The sequence below is a fragment of the Haliotis rufescens genome, unplaced genomic scaffold, assembly GCF_023055435.1.
Source record: "Haliotis rufescens isolate VD_foot unplaced genomic scaffold, xgHalRufe1.0.p SCAF_7, whole genome shotgun sequence".
In the NCBI taxonomy this organism is placed as follows: Eukaryota; Metazoa; Mollusca; class Gastropoda; order Lepetellida; family Haliotidae; genus Haliotis; species Haliotis rufescens.
The window spans coordinates 27,174,415-27,190,363 of NW_025964361.1; the positions used below are offsets into that span (position 1 = coordinate 27,174,415).

General features: G+C 40.5%; 1 protein-coding gene across 1 annotated transcript; it reads left to right on the forward strand.

The window, feature by feature from the left end:
* Positions 1-5,434: 5,434 nt before the first annotated feature.
* Positions 5,435-6,043, forward strand: LOC125376193 (antifreeze protein Maxi-like). Its single transcript, XM_048388144.1, has one exon. It carries the CDS (start codon positions 5,435-5,437, stop codon positions 6,041-6,043), a length of 609 nt encoding a protein of 202 aa, XP_048244101.1.
* Positions 6,044-15,949: the final 9,906 nt, after the last annotated feature.

Sequence of the window (15,949 nt, forward strand, 5' to 3'; positions counted from 1 at the left end):
CCGTAACAAACACATGCAAATGCAAGTCAGTTGTTCACCTGAATATAGAATGGTACTTTATTTCTAGTTCAGGTGGGTAAATCAGTGGAAGGGAAATGGCTATATGATTGTTATATTGAACGATACCAGATCTTCGATATACCTGAAGCTTAAGTTAAACTTCTTGGCCAAATTACCTTTTTTGACTTTGCCAATCCGAACAGAAATTCCTATGCATAAATAAACAGAAATTCATATGCATAAATAAACAGATCCACAAGAAGGGGAGTGCACTTGGTGCCCATGGGGTTGCCTACTTCTTGACTAAATGTCATACTCCGATGAGTTGGAATGGTCCTGAACGAGTCCTTAATTTCTGGGTCGCCCAGGGTCAGTTGACATAGATACCATAATAATAACAGGAATTCGTTGTCGTGCATGCAAATCGCTATTCAAATACTTCAATCAGATTTTTAACACATTGACATGTGACAGTTCCCGCTCACACTGGCTGCTTGTTTGCTGTATATAATAATAATACATTTAAAAATAAGTTCCTCGAAGTTTTTTATGTAGTTTCTTAGCATCTGAATGTTCTTATTCCGGTGTCTTTTTTCAGGTGAACTGTTGACTTGCCTTTGTACGTGTTTATGGCTGAGCCACCGATGGGACAGAACAAGTAAGCATCTGGTCGCTAACACCTTGGTTTCTGTTCAGTTTCATTCCGACCCACGCCTGTGTATCTATCAAAGCATGACGAGATCTGATCTTCCCGTGTTGGATAAGTATTAACTTTGATAAGTTGGTACTTTGTTTGGCCCCTCGAAATGCTAATGTGCTAGGTGAACAAGTACCTGAAGAATATCATTTTGCCCGAGTATACCAGGAAGTATTGAGTCTCGTGTACTGACACTGAAGGTCAACGAGCGTGTACAGATATGTTTGACCTTGAATAGATCGCATACCTCAGCTATTACATTATCAGCCACTCTCGCTTTCATTATGTAACAGTAAATCAGTTTCTGGTGGAGCACGCATGCTCTTTAGACTTACCAGACGCCAATTGCATCAGGTTAACGTTCGAACCATGGGGTTTGATTTCAAATCACGTTGAAGTAATCTCCTGTCTGGATCCGTCTCGTGAAGACTCTGTAAGTGCTGGATCGTGTCAGGTTATCAAACCTGATTTGTGATGCACTGCATGCACTCAACAAGGCAGAATATGTTTTGTAGATAAAATTTAAACATCAAAAGTTTCAAAACTTAAACTTCCATAATGTTTACATTTAGAGATTTTGTATTTGAGATATCTCAGTCCAGACAGACTCTTCCATGCGACGGCGCTGAATCTATAAATGGTAAATTGAATATGATATTTCAAGCTTACATCACTTCATTATCCCAATTCGGTTGAACGTTGATGTAAATGAAAGTGACAAAACCATTCCCAAAATCACAAGACATCTCTGCTGAAGGCTGCACATGCAAATGCCTATTGTTCACCTGAAAAAATCACGGAAACATTATGGTCGAAGTCAAATTAGGATGTTGTCATTGATACGTCAAATTTGGAAATACCTCCACATGACTGCAATAAATTTTAAAACAGTTGAAATCATGATCTATTTTTAAAATCTGTCTTAAAGAATGACGGGGGAGGGTTTGTTCAGCGCGAGACAACCGCCAAATAGATAGAGGAGTAAGTGAGTCAGTTGGGTTTAACGCCGCTTTTAACAGTATTCTAGTTATATCACGGCGTGTCAGCTTAATGTGGGAGGAAAGCCCGAGGTCATGCAGGTCTCAGACGTTTACCACTTCGGTGAAACCCACGAGCACGGGTATGGTACTGACAAACCTAAAAACACAATCGAGGCGAACCGGGATTCGAACCCACAAACAGGTGAGGTTGCTTTGAAAATAGTTCCGTCAAAGTGTTATGTTCACTGCAGTGACATATCAAGTGTTTTGTTCACTGCAATGAAAATATCTCTTTTCTCAACTTCAGAAAACTCAGTCTTTCACACTGAAGTATATGATAAATCCATTTTTTATATTTTTTAGTGGGACTTTTTTATAAGACTCGGTCCACGAAGCAATATAGTGAGGTTTTCACTGTTTATTGGCCTGTTTACACGAGGCGCACCTGCGCACCTCATCAAGTTGTCCCTCTATTTTGTCCTTTGAATTCCGTTGCTCACTTTGCAAGGGTTTTTCACGAACAAAGTGAAATAAAAGTTACTCTTCGCTTTGAACATGCCACACGGTAGTCCTTGTAATGAAATGACTCTGGGTTTGATTCAGTTGTCTGCCGTCTGGGGACCCATAATCAAATGAGGGAGTAATACATTGGTGTTTTTGTATATATCGGCATTTCATAAAGTTGGACTTCTGTGATGTGGTCTTGATTGTCCCAGGACTATATTTGTGATAAACCTAAGTTTATCAAAGAGATATATGGATAAGAAGATGGCAAATGGGATATGTACACAGGGTAATGAAATTATGGTCAGGGATGGTCGTGTCACTTTTATATTGGAAACTACATCTGGATTGGGTTCAGGATGCTGGTGAGGCTGTGTATCTGACCGTGGGCTTGAGTTAGGGGTTGGTGAGGGTCTAGTCGTGGAGTTGGGCGTGGGTGTGGGTGTTGGTGTGGTTGTTGGTGTGGGTGTTGGTGTGGGTGTGGGTGTAAGTGTTGGTTAACGTGATGGTTTAGGTGTGGGCGCGGGTGTGAGCGCGGGTGTAGGCATGGCTGTAGGTTTGTGGGTGTGGGTTTAGATGTTGGTTTATGTGTAGGCATGAACGTGGTGTGTGTGTAGGGGGCGGATGGGAGTCGATGCGGTGTGGACGTGGGTTTAGGTGTTGGTTTAGTGTGGGCGTTGGTTTTGGTGTAGGTGTGGTTTTGCCGTGGACGTAGGCGTGGGTGTTGGTGTGGGTGTTGGTGTGGGTGTGGGTGTGGGTGTGGGTGTGGGTGTAGGTGTGGGTTTAGATGTGGGTTTTCTGTGGTCGTAGGCGTTGGTATTGGTGTGGGTGTGGATGGAGGTTTAGGCGTCTGCGGGTGTGTGGGTGTGGGTGTGATTTGGCTGTGTGGGTGCGACTGTGGCCGTGGGTGTAGATAAAGATGTGGGTTTTGTGTGGTTGTTGACATTGGGATGGGTTTCGGTGTGAGTGTGGGCACGGGGTTTAGACGAGTTGGGTAGGTTTAGGCGTTGGCGTGGGTGTGGTTTATGTGTGAGTTGGGTGTGGACTGTGCAAGTGCAGGTGTTGATGTATGCTTTCAGAACGTAATATGTAGATGTGGTTGTCACTGATGGAGGGCTCAATGTTGAAGGTGAATGGGTAGGTGATGGGGTCGCTACTGGGATACACATGGATAGTCTGAACGGAATGACATAATACATAGACTCCTGGTTTATTTTATTGTTCACGTATTGTTGTGCGTATGAAACGGATATCAACGAACATATGCTTTTCTTTTAGTCAGGTCCCCTATTCGTGTCCGAATTATGGTTGGTTCGATCCCGGTTCGCACCATACCCGTGATCCTGGGTTTCACAAAAGTGGTAAAAGCCCCGCTGTATCTCATACTAAGTTGACACGCCGTGGTATAACTAGAATACTGTTCAAAGTGGCGTTTAACGCAACTCACTCACTCACTCCTCGCTGATTCATGGCATGGGTGAGGTGAAATTGGGTTTAACGTCGCGTCCAGGATTATTGCACTTATATAGCGACGTGCATGCACGTGTATGTGTGTGTGTGGCTGCTTGTACTAGTCCGGACTGATGCCGATTTATAGTGCTAGCTCACTGAGATACCATGCCGCAGTTTAACATGAATACCCCACTCAGACACAGTATACTGACTCCGAGCCGACCAGTCCTTGTTTTAGCCCCTTAATGCCGAGCGCCAGACAGGGTAGCAACAAGTACAATCTTTTAACGTCTTTTTGTATGACGCGGCCCGGGATCGAACCCTGGACCTTCCGCTCTCCGGGCGGACGCTCTACCACAAGACCACGGAGGCGGTCTTCATGGCATGGGGTTTGGCATACCAACATGACATAACATACATGCATAAAAGTAATATGATCATTCCAGCATAACCGTCTTCTTTAGTTCCCAATTATCCCACTTCTGTATGACATTTGTCGCAGGAAAGCCATCTGCAAGAAGTTTTAAATCTGGCAATATTAACAATATATCATCAAACAATACCATCATATTAAAAAATCACTAAAATTCATGAAAATGGTGACGCAGAGCTTTCAGAGCTAGCAACATCTGTATAATCATGTTTGGAACACGGTAATATATCTAAAATTTCCTTCCATTTGAATTACACTCTTCAGTAGGTTTATTACTCGACCCTCATGAGAGACCGCCTAAACAAAACCAATAACGTATTGAGGTAAGTCGAGGTCTCAAAATGTGAAGGTATAAACGAACTGATCATGAGCTACAACTTTTGTCCTCGAAACGGAAAATTTCAAAATTAATAACATCCATACCAAATGAACCGGTTTAACACATATCTCATTTATATGCACAATTTCACAGATACACTGGACACCTTAAGGGCTATGCTCCGGAAATAACCCTCAATTATTTGCTCATGTGTCCGTCGTCTTAAACGTACATGCCAGCGCTACCAGTTACAAAAATATAGCAAAAGGTGCACTTTCGGGACTTTTGTAATATGTATGCAAGCTTAACAATATAAAGGCAGCCAATAAAACATGATGAGATATGTTTGTTATGAATGGTAATATCTCAAGCATGGAACAAAAAATTGATGATCATATTATATTTATTATATGTTTACTTATTCTGTGTACAGGTTTAATGTCCCTCAGTTTTAAGACTTCATGCTTTTGCTTTTCAGAAGTAAAATATGTGAAGAAGAAGCTTGCTTATAAAACCTAACCTTTATTATCATTTATCTCCCCTCAAGTTCTACGCCATATATCATATGTCTTTGTTCTATATTGAGGGGAACATATGTATGGTATTGACTGAAATGTTACTTGTCTCTTATAACACATTTCCTCGCTGCAAGTATAATAAGGCGAATAAGGTCATGTAGTTTTTTCTGTTTGTCATTATGGTTTCATGTGGGCTATGTGATAAACTAGTTCTCTCATTGCAGTCCTAATTATTTTATCATATTGAGAACATGAACCCGAGTGTCTGGGATCAGGCTTTCTTTTACCGTGCCAAATGATATTTGATTCTGATGACCCAGTTGTTGATGTTCCTTGTCACAAGGGTCCATGAGGATAAGCGATTTGATTTAAAACCGGACACATTGATGTTTAATACATTTAAACAATTGATGTTGGAAAATAATTTCATCGGACTGAAGACCCACAAACAATTATATGCATAACAGTAGGCAGTTTGATTACATTCTTTCAAGATCATTGGTGAGATTAATAGCATTTTCTCAATAACCCATGTTTGAATCAAGTAACCAGCAATTGTCTACCACAACGGCAGCAGCAGCAGCACGTAACCAACAGCTATCTACCACAGCAGCAAGTAAAGCGCTACCTTCCACCACCACAACAGCAGCAGCACGTAACCAACAGCTATCTGACACAGCCACAGCAAGTAAAGCGCTATCTTCCACCATAACAGCAGCAGCACGTAACCAACAGCTATCTGACACAGCCACAGCAAGTAAAGCGCTATCTTCTACCACCACAGCAGCAGCAGCCCGTAACCAACAGCTATCTGACACAGCCACAGCAAGTAAAGCGCTACCTTCCACCACCTCAGCAGCAGCAGCACCTAGCCAACAGCTATCTGACACAGCCACAGCAAGTAACGCGCTACCTTCCACCACCTCAGCAGCAGCAGCATCTAGCCAACAGCTATCTGACACAGCCACGGCAAGTAAAGCGCTACCTTCCACCACCTCAGCAGCAGCAAGTAAAGCGCTACCTTCCACCACCACAGCAGCAGCAAGTAAACTGCCATCTTCCACCATTGCAGGATCAGCAGCTATGTCCCACCAGGAGCGGCCACCGACATATACCATGCTATGTAGCATTTCAAACTAAGTTTCACTTCCAATGACATCTCAGCGGACCCTGTGGTTGTGGCAAGACCGTGTTGGTGTACAACATACTCTTGAATGGATTGATAACACTCAACAATATTGGTGTCATATTGAATAAGAGCCATTGCATGAATCAGCTACAAGGCTAGTACCAGTTTTTAGTTATGTAAACTATTTTTGCTATGGTCCCCACTTCAAACATGTTCTTGATAAAGTGAGATCTATGGATCCAAACACAGATTATCATATCATTAGTGGAGCAAAGTAAAAGCCGTTGTTTTATATAATACTTGCTTTATTATCCTCCGCCACGAAGTGGAAGGGGGATACAGGAATGAGTGCTGTTCGTCCGTCGCGTTTCGTTTCCGGAACAGAACTAAAAAACCATGCGAGATATCTTAACCAAACATTCAAACCATTCATATAATCAACAAACAAGCTGAAGTCATTTAAAAGTTTTATTTTAAGTCACATTAAAAATTCACATAGCACCACAAAATATGAGATAAAGACACATCAATACATACAGACGACGCTCCGCACTCTTGGCACAAAACGATATTGTCGTAAGAGAAGTGACACGTTCACGTCGTCGTTGAGAAATGAATGCGTCGTATCATGTGTACAGATTATGTATATTTCAGCCTCAGACGTATCTTTTAATATTACTGGTATAAATCACGAACGTTCAAACTGGTCATGGGATCCGTCTCTTAAAGCGACACGTTTTCGTGAGGGTTTAAACTCTTCTCCAAAGCATATATTGCCACACAGACTGCACAACATGTCTACATGAGGGTTATTAATATTTGTCAGACCCGGTTCACCAAACCTAAATTTAGCATCCACACACATTCGAATAATAGACGATGTGACAACTTGACACGGAAGCAGTAGAGTGTGTTTTTTAAACAGAGTTTAAATCTGAGTTTTTTAAACCACATAGTTATCCATACTGACAAGCAATGTTCAATGAATCTTCGCACTTGACCTTCTTCCGCCCCGCAAACAAAATTGGATGATCATCCAGTCTAACGCACTGAGTAATACCCTTCTCCTTTCTTGCTTTTTCAAAATTCCATGCGTGGTCTGAATCCTTTTTCACCTTTTGAAGTCCTTGCTTTCTCCTCAAATCGACCTTTTAAGATCCCATCGTGGAAAGGAGCTCAAGAGGCTCCCATTTGGAGCAAATATCCATGTTGACACATCAGTGGTTGGATATAAACTGAATGCCAGCTGTCTTGGCCACACTATTTATACTAGTTTGAAGAAGATTGAATAAAGTATAAGTTTCTTAGGGTACCCCATCCATTTCATAAATACTTCTTTGTGACCATCTCTCTTTCTTATCTTGAGAACGTTTTCCACGCGCTATATGTGATCAACAGGCTTAAATTAACAATATGACAGGCATGTGCTTAACTTAATCATTGAGATACTGGGAGCTTCTCCATCGTGTTATATCTAAATAAATAAGTTAGGTCCATGAAAGAGTGGTTAGGGTATACACGGTCTGGCCTTGTTTACACATTGTGCTCAATTCGTTCCCATAGAACAACCTTACTTGACAAATACGCCTTTCATCCTTCTGCAATCATGATGAAACTACAAATGAGAACAATGTTAACTACAGGTAGTAACATCACATACATACTGCGAGGTCATTGTAACCTAATATTTCGTAAGTTTTCAACACTGCCTGGTTAGCCGAGACAAATAACAGGTGTTTATCGTTTGCATTCCAAGGCGATAACCACACACATTATACTCAATTCTGCAGTGGTTTCAAACTGTATCTAACAAAGGCTAACGGGATATTATTTGCTGTTTGTTTGGTTACAACTCAAATAACGAAGTCCTCATTGCTTGTTGAACATTAATGAAATCGGGGTGAGGTTAAATATAGACCCATGTAATCAACAGCATTGTTCATATTATGCCATAAGTTTCATTCAAACACCAGGATTCCCGTTACTGCCCTGCGCCTCGTAAGACACCGTTCTCGTGTACTGCTGGCGAGTTAGTTTTCGGGCTTGGATTTTGTCTTCAGCAATCCATGCTTGTCGTAAGAGGCGTCTAACGGGATCGGGTGGTCAGGCTCGTTAACTTGGTTGACCCATGTCATCGTATCCCAATTGTGTAGATCGATGCGCATGATGTCAATCACTGGATTGTCTGTTCCAGACTCGATTATTTACAGACCGCCGTCATATAGGTGGAATATTGCTGAGTGCGGTGTTCAACAACAAACAAAACAAACAAAGCTGTTATACCGTCACATCAACTCGGCGGGACTTTCCTTAAGCAATCAGAATGCAATTTTTCGTTCTCCCCAGCTGAAATATTGCTAAAGCGGCCATAAAACCATGCTCAGTCACTAATACTTGTGGTAATTGTTACCCTCAGTCATCCCGGCTAATCAATGCAATAAACCATTCAATAACATTTACAGTCTCAGCAATGTGTAAACGTGTACTTACACATGTGTTGGAACAGCTTCAAGGTAGAATGAAGTTTGGAGAAAAAATACTTGCTTGAATACAGCTTGGAAAAGAGATGCTGATTTGAGTGCAGGTTAAAGAACATATAAGAGTTTTGAGTGCAGGTTTGAGAAAATAAACTGGTTTTCGTGCAGCTTGGAGAATAGATACCAGGTAGAATGCAGGCTAGAGCGTAGACAATGGTTTGAGTGTTGCTTGGTGAATAAAGGCTGTCTTCAACGCAGGTTGGAGAATAGATATGTTTTGAGTGGTAGTTAGAGAACAGTTATTGGCGTTTTCTTTCGACAACAGTTGCTTGTGTAAAACAGTGTAATTCAGTCCATACGAGACAATAATGTTTTGCCCGTTCTGTATAATTTATGATATTTTCTGCGAAATAACATTTTCATTATTACATAACACTCTTGAGAGCTAGAAAAGAATTGGACGTCTGTTGAAAAATTGCCTGTCAACCAGACATAAGAATAAAAGCGACAAAACCCTTTCTATATTCATAAAAAAACCATCTCTGCCAAAAGCAGATTCGGTTGTACGATTCCGACTATATCACGAGAATGGGTTCATAAGTCCCCAGTGGCACCCGTCACAAACACATGCAAATGCAAGTTAAATGATCACCTGAAAAAAACACGGGGCCATATGGTACAAGTCAAAACAGGGAATTGCATCCAACATCATAATTGTCACCGATGCGCCAAATTTGGAAATATCCTCCACATGTGTACCATAAAAAGTTTGGAAAGCTTTACTGTGGCCTCGAATCCTGGAACCTTGTTAAAACAAGAGTCGTATGACGCTCTTAGAAATCTTCGTAGAAAGACGTGCTTCATTGTACCTCAAACGTTGTGAAATGTAGACACCAAGGGCTGGGGATGCAGGGATTATTGTCCGATATAAAAGGGAAAGTTGACTGTTTGAAAGTTGTCATCCCTCCTGTCATACAGTCTTGCGGAGAGTCGTTTGTCACTCTGAATCTTTATGCATCGATCCAAATATGAAATAGATGAGGCTAAACGGCCTTCTCAATTAGCCATATATGTATTACCTCCTTTTTTCTGTTATTTTGCACTCTGTATTTCATGTGATGTGCTCTTGAAACCTATCAAGGTTTAATCATGTGACTGCTTTCGGCATGTTGCAGTTTTGGTTATAAATAAACTCCCACAACCAACTTCAGATTCAGTTGCAGCATCTTACACTCCTGGCCTTGACACCAATATACAGAATGGATGCAATTACACACAGTAGTAGTTATGTTTCAAAGTTCACAGTTGGTGTCAGAGATATTTGTTACGGAAGGATTCGTTTAGGGTTTATGATCAATAGGAGTAATACCTTTACCCAAAATGTTATGTGGACTGACAGATGTATAATAACACAAGGGTGCGACCGTGTATCTGTTAAGATGAATATCGTATTCTCATTTCTGCTTTCTATACTTATTGGCGAAAAGATACATCCCTGTTAGTTGTTCTACACTAACCAAAGGTACAGTTTTGTGAGATTACTATTGTCGCAAAATAAATACAAAGTCACCAAGTTCAATTTGTCCTTATCTACTATTGAGGGAAAACCTTTGGTTGACCGCAAATTGATAATATTTGTACATCATTTCTTATGTATGGACTCGAGGCCTTGGGCGCAAAAAATGATCTTGATCACATTTATCTTGAATTGATAAGGATAAAATGTATTCAATGAAAGGAATTATAGTTACTGTGTATCGTGTTCAACATGTTAGACAGTGATGGGATGGGAAGCACTGTATTAAACACAAGGATGACATAGTATCTTATATTCGTGGGATTTAAATAACTACTGGAGTGATTGTCAAAGCCATACGTGCCACGTAGTTACTTAAATTACCATTATATATTAATAAAATTGTCAAAAATTTGCAAATTTGCACTCAGTCAAATCATTGTTAGAAATAATCAAACATGAAAAGATTTGCTGTAATGAATATAAACAAAACCAACAAAACAAAAACCGCATCTCTCTTTAATATCCTCTTTCCATGTCAATTAAGTTACATGTCAGACATCACGCTGTTGAAGATCGACAGGAACATACACGTACACCTTTCAGATCGGTCGGCAGCAGTCCATCACAAAGAGCTCCAACCGATTCCAGGAGTTCAACGTTCTCATTCAACTTTGTCTTGAAGGAATGTCTAGACACACCCGTCCAGCAACTGGCACTCAAAAAAATCGGAATGTCTCACATGCTCTTTCCTGTCACTGAGTCTTACTCCTTTGCTCTGCCTGTTATCTCCCTGAGGAGATACCGATACGGAATAAATCAACCAAACCTCACCCTTGTCGATTGAGCTCATATGAGCAGGCTCGGAGACTTTGCCTGTTAGGGTACTAGGTATCCAGGGCGCGGATCGTTGTTTACGTCGTGTCACTGGTGTGCCCTTTCCGGACTCGATGATGTAAAGGCTGGTACAGCGGGAATGTTGTTGACTAACAATTGGGATCGACGACATGCATTAGCATATAGTCAGCGAGCCTGACCACCCGATCCCGTTAGTCGCTTCGTACGACAAGGATAGTCGCAAGCATGGGTTGCTGAAGACCTATTCTAACCCGGAATCTTATAAAAATGAACAAGTACGTTGCCAATGTTTACAAATGCACTTATGTTTCGTGATTCTTATTAACGTCCTTGATCTGAAGCAGTTATTTCATAATAGAATTCCTGTTGTTTTTGACATCTTGATGGGGGCTTGTCTGATTGGTATTGAAAGTTGATACTCCGCTTGCCACCTACATTTGTTTTACAAGAGCTTTTGCTTCACAGAAGCATATCCGTGGTAATAATTAATGTGTTGCAGCAGTTTTACTGAGTGGTCATAGTGGATCTACATACTTCCAAGCATCAGGCTTACAATATACCTCGACGTTTCTTGTGCTGTAACTCATCTGATCAATAGCAATCTGAGCACAAAGGCATTTGATTTATTTCCTCGTCTGAAAATCAGACACACATTTCGCTTTCACGGCGTATATAGGTAAGTCAACTTTCTAGCAGACTGAACACCAGCCTGGCATCTTCTAAACCCCCGAGAAGACAGCGAGGATGATAAGGAAGTCTTTTTATTACATTTTTGGTGGGCCGATAAATACCTTTAGCGTTTTAACGAGTGTTTATTGAGTAACTGCGAAAAAACAGTAAGCCAGTTCTTAGATTGTGAGTTTTCCCAGACATAAAAGTCCAGCCAGATTTGCGTGTGACGGTTCTTTGTAGGGCAAGCGTTAGTAGGTGTCTTAGATGTACACGGACGCGTGTTTTGATTTCTAATCAGCCTGACGTTACCATACTGGACATATGTCATCTGGAGCTGTATGTTGAATATATACCAATGACCATACCCTCGTATGTCTGTCTGTGGATGACATACATGGGTGTTCCGCGGTTTATTCCATTGAGTTTCACCTCCCCCTTTCTAAAAGTTTGACCTCTTTTCCGTTTAGGTGCTATTTCAATCGGAAAAAAGTAAATTGACAGAAATGAGATGTGCCACTACTTTCAAAAGGACCTAGGATAGACAAATCGCGTTTTACAATGTCAGTTTGACTGGCTTCTTGTCTCTGGTCTCTGTTGACACAAAGAACATCTGCAAATTCCTGCCTTAAATATCACCAGAATAATTATAAATATTAAGTCAAAGTCCATAGATGAATTGTTTATGGCTCACGAACTATTACGCACATGTTGAATCAATGTTAATCTCGAGCAACAATCATAAATACATGGTTGTTTAACGAGGTCTGAAATCGCGCACTCAACACTACATGTCATGATCATCTGCTTCCAAACTGACGCCATGATGGGTGGAATGAAATGGCACAGATGCAAAGTGTCTTCGCTTGGTGCAGTAATGTCATTCTTCATCACACAAACCCGATGTTATTTAGACTGTCTGAATTAGCATTGAACTAGCGTTCAGAACGCGTACTCTGTCATAATGTAAGTAACTCATTTATGTGATTCGAGATCTAGAGAAATTCCGATGTTACTGGGAAAAAGATATGATACGCATGTGTACTTGCTCATTAAAACTGAACACTCAACCCCAAAATACTGAGAGAGAGTGAATATGGTTTTGCGATGCTTTCAGCAATCTTCCAACCAGTCCATGCCAACGTGACTGCAGCTAGACATTGTACCCATATGGGGAATCAAAGCCCAAGTTTCTTGCGTGATGAACCCACCCGTGATTCACTGGACTGCACCTCCATCCCAAAAAGAACAAATTGATTCAATGAATTTATTTCAATTTTTTAAATATGATTTCAAATGTCTACATCTTATTCAATTGTTCGGCTACATACTCTTACATGTGAGGCAAAACAAAATAGTGTATGTTCCAGGAGAACCATTATCACACTTCGACCCTACATATTTATCACATCTGTAAACACATTTGGTCTCAACAAACTATATGCAGACAACTCTCTCATGTAGCTCGTTGAAACCCAAGGATACTTAAATACGTTGGAATGGTTCCGACTGAGACCTCAATATCTGGGTCGCACCCCTCTGGGTCAATTGACACAGATACAATAAATAGGAATGAATAAGATTTTCAATACATTAGCATGTGACAGTCTCCTGATCATACTGCTACTTGTTGCAGTTTAATACATTTGAACACAAGTTATGAATACTTTTTTATGAAGTTTGTTAGCATGTGAATGTATTTATTCCCATTTTCCTTTTTTTCGGGTAGACAGTTGAGTTGCCTTTGCATGTGTTTAGGCAGAGCATTTTTTTAGGCAGGATTCGCTCGCCTTTTCGCAAACACCTTGTATCAACACTATCCGATATTGTGTAAAAATAAACGTTTGGAATTATACAGTGTACTCCGGTTTTTGCACATTATCTTATTTTTGTTTAGTTTATACCGACTCTTGCAGCTGTGAATAGCATGACACGATTTGATCCTCCAGGTTTGGATAAATATAATCTTTGATAAGTTGTTATGTTTGTTTGGTCCCTAGAACTGCAAATTGGCGCGATGTTTGACTGACCAACCTATATCTATTTAGAACAAGTACCTGAGACAGAAGAATATCTTTTTGCCTTTGTATGTCAGCATGTGTACTGTAGGTGTAGGGACCGCCTCCGTGGTCTAATGGTAGAGCGTCCGCCCGGGGAGCGGAAGGTCCGGGGTTCGATCCCCGACCGCGTCATACCAAAAGACGTTAAACGATGGCACTTGTTGTTACCCTGTCTGGCGCTCGGCATTAAGGGGCTAAAACAAGGGCTGGTCGGCTCAGAGTGAGTACACTGTGTCTGAGTGGGGTATTCATGTTAAACTGCGGCATGGTATCTCAGTGAGCTAGCACTATAAATCGGCATCAGTCCGTGCTAGTACAAGCAGCCACACCCATACATACACGTGCATGCACGTCGCTATATAAGTGCAATAGTGAACGCGACGTTAAACCCTGTAGGTGTAGGTTAATGAGTGAGTGGGTGAGTATGGTTTTACGCCGCTTTTAGCAAATAACAGCAATTTCACAGTGGGGGATACCAGAAATTGGCTTCACACATTGTACCCATATGCATGTCGAGAATCGAACCCGGGTCTTCGGCGTGACGAGCGAACGCTTTAACCACTCGGCTACCCGACCGCCCCGTAGGTAAATGACAGTGCACAGGTATGTTTGACCTTGAAAAGATCGCATACTTTAATTATAGCATTATCCCCTCACCTTTCATTATGTAACCGTAAATCAGTTGGGGCACGCATGCTCTTGTGACTTATCAGACGCCTGTTGCATCAGGTTAACGTTTAAACCACAGTGTTTTGTTCACTTTGAAGAAATATGTTTTACGGATCTGTCCCGTGGTAAATCATGTAAGGTTGTTCAATTGGGTATCTTGATGCACTGCACTCACCAAAGTAGATTCTGTTTTAAGTGATAAAATAGACACATCAAATGTTTCAAACTTCTATAATGTTAACATTTAGAGATTTTTTGTCTGAGATATCTCAGTCCAGACAGACAGTGATTTCATTAGCATACACAAATCTGAACGGAACTTTCCTCTTTTTGTTCAAATCCACAGACTAATCTAGTTACACGGGAAACAGCTTATAGAAAGGTCAGTCGTTGGTCTGAATCCTTAATACTATCCCTTCGAGTCTGGAGTATTGTTAATACACACGCATGTTTAGAACCGCCGTGCGTGCCAAAGATCAGAACGTGCATTTAAGTTTCCGCCACACCGTCATTTCTAGTTGTCATAAAAAACGTTATCACTCTGACTGTGGGATAGAGTTTCATCCTAACTCTTGTAATGTATAGATTAGGGTTGATATATGTGTAAATGTGCACGAAATTGGATTCATGATTATAAAACAAAAAATTCAAATTTAAATTGATTCAAATAAAAGAGACCTGTTTTCTAATACACGTGTTAATATGAAAACAGGTACATGTAAAAAGCAGTTGGTTTGGGAGAATGAAAAGAAAATGCCTCTTCATCTAGTTGTAAGGGGTAAAGTAGATAAGTAAAACCAAAACTTTTTTTGATACATAATGTACCTACTATAAGTTTGGCTCAAGCACAAATTTTCAAAGCGTCCATATTCACAAATATGCATACATGTATTCAAATCATACAAGCAAGTAAGCTTGAAAATCTCAACTAATTGTACAAATCTTCCAAAGGCAGTTGAACATGTTTTGAGAGCTATACCCTTGAATCAAAACCTACTCACGTTTAAATGTAATTTAGCCCTGTTCTTAATACGTGAAGGTTTAAACTAGTTGAGCTCCAATTTTTGCCTTTGAAATCCAAACCTTCAAAATTAGAAATATATTATACCGAAGGCGTCGTTTCGACACATATCTGACTTTTAGGCAATTCTACTCTAATTTGAACATGCATTAACAGTAAGATTCAATTAAAGAACTTGCGTAATGTCTATACAAAACTTCACAATAAATAGGCAGCAAATAAGTCATGATGAAATAAACAACGGCAGCGGTGCAAGTCTGTTATGAATAACAATATCCCCTGCGGTGAAGAAAAAATTGCTGTTGTGTTTGCTGTATTCAGTGTAGGGGCTTTGTGTCAAATGTGCAAACGTCAACGCTGACGCTTTACAGAAGTAATGGATGTGAAAAGAAGCTTGCGTTTAAATCTCTTTTATGTTGTGCAAACAAAATGCCTCTTCCTGTCAGTGAATTATTAAACCAACCACGTGAAACGATGAAACTTAAAATATAAAGTAGCCTTCTGTATGTATGAACACTTAATCTCTATAATTATATATATCTGCTCTCACATCCTACGCCATATATTACATTTCTTTGTTCCATAGAGTAAGAGAGATGATGTATGGTATTGATTGAAATGTTACCTATCTCGTTTAATACATTTCG

Bases quoted from the DNA above. Each gene is read 5' to 3' on its own strand.
- LOC125376193 (XM_048388144.1), top strand. From the start codon at position 5,435: ATGTTTGAATCAAGTAACCAGCAATTGTCTACCACAACGGCAGCAGCA.